General features: G+C 41.4%; 1 protein-coding gene across 2 annotated transcripts in view; it reads left to right on the top strand.

The window, feature by feature from the left end:
- Window positions 1–2,138: 2,138 nt before the first annotated feature.
- Window positions 2,139–11,435, top strand: part of LOC122565433 (insulin receptor-like) — a 270,454-nt gene continuing 261,157 nt past the window's right edge. For both annotated transcript variants that reach the window (XM_043721410.2, XM_043721409.2), the window contains exon 1: window positions 2,139–3,379. In XM_043721410.2, coding sequence (XP_043577345.1) covers window positions 3,304–3,379 — 76 coding nt within the window. In that variant the 5' untranslated portion in view covers window positions 2,139–3,303. The remainder of the gene's footprint in view (window positions 3,380–11,435) is intronic.

Here is an 11,435-nt window from a genome sequence, read left to right as displayed (position 1 = left end):
TCTAAACCTATGCCCTCTAGTTCTGGACTCCCCCACCCCAGGGTAAAGACTTTGTCTATTTATCCTATTCATGCCCCTCATGATTTCATATACCACTGGAAGATCACCCCTCAGCCTCCAATGCTCCAGCAAAAACAGCCCCAGCTTATTCAGCCTCTCCCTATAGCACAAATCCGCCAACCCTGACAGCATCCTTGTAAATCTTTTCTTAACCTTTGCAAGTTTCACAACATCCTTCCGATAGGATTGGCCTAACCAATGTCTTGTACAGCCACACCATGACCTCCCAACTTCCGTACTCAATACTCTGACCAATAAAGGAAAGCATACCAAATGCCTTCCGCACTATCCTATCTACCTACAACTTTACTTTCAAGGAGCTATGAACCTGCACTTCAAGGTCCCTTTGTTCAGCAACATTCCCTTGGACTTTATCATTAAGTGTATAAATGCTGCTCTGATTTGCTTTTCCAAATTGCAGCAACTCGCATTTATCTAAATTAAACTCCATCTGGCACTCCTCAGACCATTGGCCCATCTGATCAAGATCCCGTTGTACTCTGAGGTAACCTTCTTTGCTGACCACTACACCTCCAATTTTGGTGTAATCTGCAAAATTACTAACTATACCATATTTGGATTGTGGAAGGAAACTCACGCATATATGGGGAGAACGTACAAACACCACACAGACAGAATGGAACCCCCGTTCCTGTGAAGCTGCAGTGCTAACCACTGAGCCACCATGCTGCCCATATGCCTCTTAACTGTCCTCTTGGCAATAAATGTTGTCCTACTCTCATGAATGAATAAAAAAATTCACGACTGTCTACAACGTTCATTAATAATGATGCTTTTGATGTAGGGTTATAAAACATCACTTAAGACTGAGTGAAAGAGATGAGCAAAAAACTTCATCCAAAAGGAAAGGTGAGAGCGAGATTTAGGAAGGAATTCGGGTCTGAGTAACTGAAATCACAGCTCCCAATTGGGGAGCAATGGAAACAGAGTGTGTGCAAGAGGCCAGAATTCCAAAGGCACAGATATCTCAAACTGGGGCTGGGCGAGATCATTCTTTCTTGGATGTTGCTGGTTGGACCAGTTGCCCTTAAATTGAATGGCTTGCTTGCTATTTCAAGAGGGCAGTTACGAGTCAACCACGTTGTTGTGGATCTGGAGTCACATTTTGGCCAGATCAGGAAGGACAGCAAGTTAGTTTTCTTCCTTATTACAGAAATGGATAACACAAAGAGGGAGGGAGCAGGCTGCAGAGGGCATTGAAACAAAGACCAGAATTTTAAATAATCTTCAAACTCGATGTCAATGCAGATCAAGTGACAAAAAAAAACTGCAGATGTTGGAATCCAAGGTAGACAAGCAAGATGCTGGAAGAACGCAGCAAGCCAGGTAGCACCAGGAGGTGGAGAAGTCAGTGTTTCGGATGTAATCCTTCTTTGGGCCTGAGGGTGGTCTAAGGGGAGCTGCAGATAAAGTGGGGAGTGGCGAGGGGTTTGGGTGGGAGAAGAGCTGAGTGGTGAGGTAGTGATGGATGAACACAGGTAAAGGGTATGACCTGGTTGGTCGATGGGAGGAATGTATATGGCTCTAGGTCAATGCACACAAGGGTGATGGGTAAATAGGACTTGGTGTGACTTGGGATACAGACCAGAAAGTTTTGGGCGGGCTCAGGAATGGAGGTCTGATGAAGAGAGCATTTGAATGGAATTAAAGAACATTAAGACATTTGTTAAAATATGGATTAAAGAAAAGTGCACGTACTCATCAAACATTCATATTTTACATTGATAAGTTTCAAAATGTCGTTTAACAATAACCATTATCTCATCACTGGATTGTTGTTTTGCCTTCAGTCTCATCCACTGTGTTGCGGCTCCACTCACATTTTCAATGTCTCCGACACACTGTACTCTTGTAAAACCTGTTTTCTTTTTCTCTTTATTACAACCACAGTCCAGATTTTAGATTTCTCTCTCTCTCTGTCTCTCTCTGGGTTTTTATCAGTCCAGTCCATGAAACTGTAAAATCCTGGTTCAGATTTTTGTAGTTGTCGAGTATCCCTTACTCTCCCCTCCCTCTCCTCTCTGGGCTGGCGGTGCTTGTTTACTCGACACAGCCAGAAGAAGTTTGCGCATGGTTTAAGGTTCAAGGCTGCTCTGCTCCTCAAAATCGTATTTTTATTTTGTTGCTTGTGCACCAGTTCCCCTCCCTCAGAAAAACAATTACATTTCAATTTATTTTATAAAGAAGAAACACAAGAGAAAGAGAAAAAAAATTGGGAAAAAGAAAATCACTTTGGAATGTGTTGAAGCCAAAAGGGGGAAAAAAACCTTCAAGGATTTTGTTATGCAGTTTGGCGCCTGGTGTTCTGATAATTTATTAAACATTTTTTTTTGTTTTGTTCCTATGGTGAATTAGAGATCTTTTTGATATTTTCTTTGGGCGACTTTGCAATAGAGGAAAAAAAAGAAGAGGAAGCCCAGGCAGAAAGCCAAAGAAAATCAAGTTGATATCGGCTCAAGGAAAATTGTCTTGGAGGATATTTTGGTTTATGTTTGTCGTTTTCTCGACAGATTGTTTCCTGAAAGGATTTTATTTTTAATTTTCTCTCCTCTCAGGACTGGTAATGTGGGGGAAGAAAGCGGACAGTTTCATCTTCCCGTGATATCATCGACTTAAAAGGAAATATAAATATATTTTTAAAAAAGGAGTTTGAAGATGATATAAAAGAAGGAAATGAGGGCTCTCTTGCACTGGGGACTTTGGCAGTGAAGCCACAAGCTTTACAACTCCAATGTGATTTCCAGAGTTTTTTTGCAGAAGGGGATTGAGGAAGATTTCTTCTGCTGTTGTGGAAAAATTAATCCTTCAGAAACAAAATATAGAAGAGGGGACTTATTTTTTTCACCTTATTCTCACCAACAATCTCATCAAAAAAGACTTTGTGGAGTCAGGGGGTGAAAAGTACAGATTATTCCCCCACCCTCATGAACAGAATGAAAGATTTGTTCCAATTTAACTGCCAAGATCACTTTATTTAATATTTGTTCAGAGAAGATTCAAGAAAATTTAATTTAGGGTGCCTAAAATAGTTGTTATTCTTTGAGAGATTGCTTTAAATAAAACTGACAGTTCTAAGTGCTCTCCCAAAAACAACTTTTATTGGGCTTGCCCTGCATCCCTGAGTTTTATTTTAGTTTTTATTCAATTGTAACCAAGGCTTGTGTGTTTGTGGGGAAGGTGGGTTTTGATTTTGAACTGCATCAAGAGGTTTCCAGTTCCAGGATGGGGAGGAAGACTTTGATATCAACCATGGTGACCCTCTTCATCCTGGCCAATGTTGGCCCAACAGAACCAAAAGGTAAGTGTTTAAAAGCCTCTAAACTAAATCAAGCTTTGTGACTTAACAGTCGTTAAGGCTTACAGTTTATTTGTTCTGATATGGGTGTGTTTTTCCTTCCAAACTTTTGCTAATTTGTGTGAAAATTTAGTCCTGTCAACCTCTTCTCCTAGATTACTGTGGTTAACGGGCCTAATGTGCATAATAAAGCCTGGGTTTGGATTAGGGAGGGTAAGGGCGACACGTCGCGCTAGTCTGGCTGCAACAAAAATTGAGAGTCGGGGATTAAGCATGGACAGGGCCTGTTTTCTTTAATGTTCAGTTAAGAAAGGAAACCCTTATTCTTGCAATGTGAATTACTTCTTTTTACCATTCTGAGATTCAAACCGATTTCCTAGTTTTGCTTAGATTTGTAACTAAATATATTTTTTAAATGTTATAGTCAGAATATATCACATTGAGAAGGCAGGGCAGATGCAGGCTATTTAAAGAGAAAAAAACATAAATTTTAATTGGCTGTGTGCGTTTGAAAAGGGCATACTATTGAGGCTCCTCATTAGAATTAAATTGTACACCGGTTGACAGATTGTGATGGTTCGATTTGGAAAAATATGAGATTTATTTATGAAAAATCTGAGCTTCCCATATTCGAATGTTGAAAATATTGATTCGTTAAAACATTGCAGAAATTAAAATATCTAAATTTCCAGAATTTTCTGATATTATTTTATAATTTTATCTCCCAGACACACACTAATCTGTCAGTGATTCTGATGATTTCGTGTTTAAGTGTATGAATCTGGACATAACCACTGATCCATTTTTCGCAAGTTGTTTGAATCCCCAAAATTCCGGTGAAAATCCCGTGTAATAAAAAGGAGATTTGATTTATTCAGTCAGTGCATTGAAATTGGACAGGATGACATTTCTAAAACATTATGCAAGGCTTTGGGATTTAATGTAATATAAAGTTGAATTTCACTGATTCATGGTTATGTGGTAGTTGTTTGTGTCAAAAGTTGGATCATTAAAATGTTTTTGTAAAGTGGGATCTAGTGAAAGTTGTGCCTGTGACTTTAAGAAAGGCTTCCATTCCTACTTTTTTAAAAAAAACGTTGCGATGTGATTTATCTCCGCCCCTTGCTAATATTTCGTCTCTTTAAAATATCTTGCATGGGAAAAAGTATTACTTATGAAGTGTGTCTCATTATTCTAGAGACTGCAGTAATATAGAATTTCAAGTTGTCCCGACATTATAGATGGAAATGTGCATTTTAAAGAGTTCTTTTTATCATGTGGTGACAGTGTTATTCTTGTGGGTGAACATCTTCACCTGTGGAAGTATAAATTAGAGTCAGATCTAACCGCAGTTATCATGTTGTCATCCATGTATGATTCTTTGCTGCTCAAGGCAAGCTCGACAATCATATGAGTTACTTTCACAACTACAGTGTGTATCAAATGAAGTTTATCAAATACTTTTGATAATCCTTTAAAACCCAATTTTGAAATCAGTTGTTTTATTTAGTTCCCCACCCCACCCTGGCCGACTCGATTGTTTGGTTTAAAAAATATTGTTAGTGATGTGTTTGGTTCAACTAGCATTGTACAGGAACTTGCCCAGAAATATTTCTAATAAGAAATATCACCTTGCTGTCAGAATTTAGGTGTACGTGCTGTTTCACTGGAGTTCTGGGTCCACATGTTTTGTCCAGGAGAAAAGAAGTTTCATTTGTATAGTGCTTCTCACGGCCACTGGACATCTCCAGTTGTGCTTTACAGTTTGTGAAGAATTTTCTGAAGTCCGGTCACTGTTGTCATGTAGGATAAGTGGTAGCCAGTGTGTGCACAGCAAGCTCCCACAAGCAACAATATGGCAATGACCAGATGATTGATTTTCTTGACTGGGCCATGACACGAGGTGGAACTCTTCAGGACGGTAACTTTTCTGTGAACAGGGTCACTCGACTGAGCTGAGCATTTTTTAACCAAGACTAACCTTTTTTTAGTTTTGATTTGGATGGTGTGGTGAACTGAAGTGAGAATCTGTCGAGAAGGAATTTGTAAGTGTGCAGGCCAGCGGTGACTTCTAAGTCGTGGTTCTAATTATCTCTTTCCATCTGTCTCCTTTGCTACCCCCTTCTTCCCCACCCATTCACCTTTTTCTGTTATAGTGGTTAGCACTGCTGCCTCACAGCACCAGGATCCCAGGTTTGATTCCAGCGTCGGGCGACTGTCTATGTGGAGTTTGCACATTTTCCCCGTGTCTACGTGAGTTTCCTCCCACAATCCAAAGATGTGCAGGTCAGGTGAATTGGCCATTATAAATTGCCCATAGTGTTCGGTGCATTAGTCAGAAGGAAATGGGTTACACTTTGGAGGGTCGGTGTGGACTGGTTGGGCCGAAGGGCCTGTTTCCACACTGTAGGGAATCTAACCTAATCTAATCTAACCAAAAGTGCCTGAAGTTGAGTTAATCAAAGTTAATTTATGATGTGTTCCTCTCAGCGCTAGCTTTGGTGTAGATTTGCAAAGCAATTTTGTCGGGGGAGAAAGAGAAACAGTTAGTTGCAGCCCATGCTTGTTACTGTTAGACAGTGGCTCTCTTGCCTCTACCACCAGCCCCCTCTCCAGTTTATTTGGTGACTGAAAGGCAATAGATGAAAAGAAAACCCGCAACTGTTTTTGACTGTATTCCACGCCTCCCATTCCATTGCTAAATATATTTAATGTATTTGGGCTTAGTAGAAAACGTTTCAATGTTCAAAAGGTACAGAACTGTCCTCCCAACTTTGAGAGGGGAGAAGAAAACAAATTGGGAGTCGTCACATTAAAGTTTGAGAAATACCCTCTTTGTTTTGGATAAGCATTTTGTTCCACATTGTGTATGGGATAGGGAACCCCTTCTGGTAAAACTTGGTCATACTTCCTTAGAAAAGTGTGTGGGGATTGTTTGCATCCACCTCTGAGAGATCCAACTGAGCCTCTATTGAAGCTGGCATCTCTACTTTGCAGGCGTGTCAGCTTGAATTGTTTGCCGAAATATCTGGAGCCGTCATCTGTCTGATTCCAGTGTACTGCAGCAAGGCTGTACTTCAGTGTTTCATTGCTGTTTGTGATATCTTGCTGTGTGCAAATTGTTTTATGTGCTCTGGAGTGTCCTAAAACACTTCTGTAAACCTCTCTATAAATGTTGAGGGAGGAATGTTGGCCTGGATATTGAGATAATGAATGCATTCAATGTGTACCTCAATTGCCTGCATGGACGAAGAGTCTTGATCTTGACGTCTTATTAAACTAAAGACAGTCAGCACTCCCTCAGTATTGTCATGAAGTATCAAGCCTTCGTCATATGCTCAAGTGATAAGAATGGGCTTTGAACCTAGTCATAAGTGTTTTGTTACCAACTGGTTGTATATTTGCTATAAGGAGCACTCCTATTTGTGCATAAAAACATAGTTAATGAAAACACTGGTCAGCGATTGTAATGGACTTTAAACCAAATCTTGGATGTTTTGAAGGCAGTTTAAAGGGATACACTGTTGTCTCTGATTCAGAAAATTGTGGTTTCACATCTGAAAACACATTTTAACAATATAATTTAAACACTCACTTGGCCGTACAGAACTTGAATATTGCTGAGAGAGACATGTTGCCAAAATTCTTCATTCTCCACTCTTCCAGACAGATAGACTCATGGAGATGTACAACAAGGAAACAGACCTTTTGGTCCAACTTGTCCATGCTGACCAAACATCCTAAGGCAGTTTAGTCCCATTTGCCAGTATTTCGCCCATATCAGGTCAGGCAGTATCCGAGGAGCAGGAAAATCGACATTTCGGGATTTTCCTGCTCGTCTGAAGCTATGTCCTGAAATCGCACAGAATGGGAAAGCATGCTGCTTGACCTACCTTGTATGTGTTGGCCTTTATACTCCACCCTGAGTAGTTGTCCTGATTCCTGGCACTTGCTTGCTTATTATTATCCCTCTAGTATTCCTCTTTCTCCTCAAGCACACACTTGTTAAAGCTCTCATATTCTCTGAATTGACCTGTTTAAATAGAGGCTCAATTTGCCTGTTAAGTGGATGCTTCAATGTTCCCATCACACTTTCGAAGAGAAGCAAGCACAGTCAGTGACCTGGCTATGGTTCGGGTCTACTACGGATGTCACTGCAAATCAGGTGATCCTTCAAACTTTTGCAGTTTGTGGGATATCAGAGTATGCAAATAGCTTTTACATTTCATAAATATCGGAATTGTGGCATTTCAGAATGATTCATCGTGTGTGGAGTGCTTGATATGTTCGGGGCAGATGCAAAATCTTCAGTTGTTGTATAAATGCAAGTCATTCTTTCATGTGCACACCTTGTGATGTGATCCGGGTGATCTTTATATTACAATCGTACCAAATTCAGCAGTGTGCTGTCAGAGTTTAAAACAAATCTTCAGAACATTGTTAGTTGGAGCATGTGGCTACGCCAACACCTCCCCCCTTACTTCGCTCCCAAGGCCCCAAGAGATCCTTCCATATCCGCCACAAATTCACCTGCACCTCCACACACATCATTCACTGCATCCGCTGCACCTGATGTGGCCTCCTCTATATTGGGGAGACAGGCCGTCTACTTGCGGAACGTTTCAGAGAACACCTCTAGGACACCCGGACCAACCAACCCAACCACCCCGTGACTCAACACTTCAACTCCCCCTCCTACTCTACCAAGGACATGCAGGTCCTTGGACTCCTCCATCGCCAGACCATAGCAACACGACGATTGGAGGAAGAGCACCTCATCTTCCGCCTAGGAACCCTCCAACCACAAGGGATGAACTCAGATTTCCCCTCCCCCCACCTTGTCTCAGTCCCAACCCTTGAACTCAGCACCACCTTCCTAACCTGCAATCTTCTTCCTGACCTCTCCACCCCCACCCCCCCACTCCGGCCTATCACCCTCACCTTATCACCCTCACCTTAACCTCCTTCCACCTATCGCATTTCCAATGCCCCTCCCCCAAGTCCCTCCTCCCTACCTTTTATCTTAGCCTGCTGGACACACTTTCCTCATTCCTGAAGAAGGGCTTATGCCCGAAACGTCAATTCTCCTGTTCCTTGGATGCTGCCTGACCTGCTGCGCTTTTCCAGCAACACATTTTCAGCTCTGATCTCCAGCATCTGCAATCCTCACTTTCTCCTACATGCCATAATATTCATTGAGACTTATCTAATGTACATCCTTGCCAGATCATTTGTTGGGAAATCTCAAACCTTCATTTATTGCAGTGCTGAGTTGGGAACTGCATCGTTGGCAGAAATTAGAAATGATGCTCAAGAGTTAAATTTTCACTGGCGAGGATACAAATATGTAATAGTGTTTTGTTTTTTTTAAGATAGTTGATCAGGAATTAGGTGGCTCAGTCTTGCAGATATGGGAGAAATTGGATGGAAAGTGCTAAAGTGTTAAAATTGGCTGCCAGTCAAGTTTTTCCCTTCAGTTTTTTTTTAGTTTTTCGTTCTCTCCCTGTTTTCTCCTTTGTCTCTCTCTCTCTCTGTCTGTCTCTCTCTCTCTGTGTCTCTCTCTGTCTGTCTGTCTCTCTCTCTCTCTGCGTCTCTGTGTCTCTCTCTCTCTTTATCTGTCTGTGTGTGTGTGTCTCTCTCTCTCTCCTGCCACCTCTCCTCTCTGTTTCTCCCACAGCCCGCCTCTCTCTCTCTTTATCTTTCTGTCTCTGTGTCTCTCTCTCCCCCCACCCCTCTCTCCTCTCTGTCTCCCACAGCCCGCCTCTTTCTCCCTCCCTCCCCCTAGGCCCCCACTCCTTCCTCTCTCTCTCTCTCTCTCTCCTTTCTTTGTTTATTCCCTTATCTCCCTCTTTCCACTCCTCTCACTGAGGAGCATTTTGTTTGCACTAAACACTCATTCTTTGCATCTAATGTAACTAAGTCTAATCTTGACTATCTGTTGGCTTTCCATGAAAGTGAGGGGCAAGTATTTAGAGATCAGGGACTCTTAGGACTGTCTGTCCCCCACTCCACTCTTTCCACTCTTTTTGGAGCTCCTGTGCAAAACAGTTTATGAAATGTAATTGCTATTGTTAATTGAAAACAACCCTAGATTTTTACAACTCTTGTGCTGTGAGCACAGTTCCTATCTGCACATTTTCATGTTTTTTTGTGTCAACATTTACCATTATGAATTGCTATGCCAACATTTCCTGTTCAGTGTCACTATACCAGATGTCACAATCTTTGTTCCTCTTAAAATATAGTTGTATGAGATCAATATTTTTCAGTTCTTTAACTACAAATTGTTTTGTGCAGCTGTGCAGTATTTTGCATGGTACCTTCCAGGCTGCTGCATGCGTAAAGCTTAGCAGGAATATTGCTTGCCATGTACATGCATGTATTTTTATGACCACTGGGTTACTGTGTAAAATGCATTGAAGAATTTTGCTATGTTTAAGGCACTATACAAATGCAAATTGTCTTCCAAATCTGCAGAGAAATGAAAAAAAACAGATTTTCATACATCAAGTTGTTATTGTATATGGATGAATTTTTAAAAGTCTGTTTTTCTCTGTAATGAGGCAGTGTTAGTCTGAGAAACTACATCTTGTGGTGCAATTGTGCCCGCACTTAATGGCGGATGCACTAACCTAGTGACAATAAAGGAATGATGGACATTATTTGCCAAGTCAGGGTGATGTGTGGCTTGCAGGAGAATATGGTGGTGGTGGTGATCCTGCTTGTGTTGCTTCTCTTAGTAGTGAGGGTACAAGATTACAGTTTCTTTAAATGAAGTTAATGTCCTTGACAATACCCTACAGTCACTTGGCAACACAGAAATTGAATATTGGTGAAAAGAGAAGTGTGTTGCCAAATATTTTTGTCTTGCATTCATTAGAGCGAATGCAAGACCGCCAAATTTCAAGCAGTCTCAAAAATCTATTCTACAGGAGAAAGGCTTTTGGCAAGCCCACTCTGTTTAATCGAGGTGTTGCCATGGAGAAAGCAAGAAGGAGAAAAGGAGCTATAGGCTCTTTGTTTTCCCAAAATGGGCAAGGCTTGAACATATTCTTTTTATTTGCAGGAGACTGGTTCCTGCATATATGTGTATGTTACTTCTAGCAAGTGTAAATTGAGCCAAGTTACAAACTCGACTGATTATCTTAAACTTGTTGTTAGTGCAGCTATTAGTGCACTTGGGATCGTTCATTAACAGTTGCCAAATCACAGCAGCACATTTAACAGGTGTTTTGTTTTGGGGTTTTCCAAGTTCAGGCTGGCTGAGTGTGGTCAGCACTCTGCCTCTTACCACAGCTTACTTCATGGCCACACAGCCAATCAGAATCAGCTTGTTGACCAATCAACGTCTTTTCTCCTGTCATATTAATTACTGTTGGCATTTGAAATTTGGTATTCTAGCATTTGTCCTTGTAATGCTCGATGAAAACCTTCAATAGCATGCATCTCTTTTCAGCAACCATTTATTTGTACAGTGTCTTTAATGTAATAAAACATCCCAAAGCACTTCATGGGAGCACTAACAAAAAAAAGACAGCAGGCCATGTAAGGAGATAATAGGTCAGATGATCAAAACTTTTGTCAAAGAGGAGGACCTAAAGGACTACTTGAAGGAGGCTGGCATGGCAAAGGCAGGGAGGTGCAGGAAAGGAATTCTGGAGCTTAGGATCACAGCAGTCGAAGGTATAGCCACCAATGATGAAATGATTAAAATTGAAATGCTTAAGAGGCCTGAATTGGAGGAACATATGACTCAGGAAATGGGAAGTTTTTTTGGAAGATGAGGAGAGATATAGCAAGTTTCGAAGGCTTTAGCGCAGGTCTTCCCAAACTGGGAGTGTCGGGACCCCAAGTGGTGTCGTAGGCTGAAGATTGGAGTCACGCTTTCTGAGTTAGCAGTCATGGCTGTGGACCTTTGACCGAATTGTGACAGCTGTGTTTCCAATCCAACAGGGACCTGCTCTCTTGGTCCCTCATCTGGAGGCTTCATATTAATTTTCAAGCGTCAAAAATGGGGTCACATTGGGCAGAGTTTTGGGAAGCACTGTTTCCGGGAGAG

Source organism: Chiloscyllium plagiosum, unplaced genomic scaffold (genome assembly GCF_037043375.1).
Source record: "Chiloscyllium plagiosum isolate Xiang-an unplaced genomic scaffold, Cpla_swu_hap1 HiC_scaffold_28, whole genome shotgun sequence".
In the NCBI taxonomy this organism is placed as follows: domain Eukaryota; kingdom Metazoa; phylum Chordata; class Chondrichthyes; order Orectolobiformes; family Hemiscylliidae; genus Chiloscyllium; species Chiloscyllium plagiosum.
The sequence above is the reverse complement of the archived record's forward strand: the minus strand, read 5'-3'. Positions and strand labels throughout refer to the sequence as shown.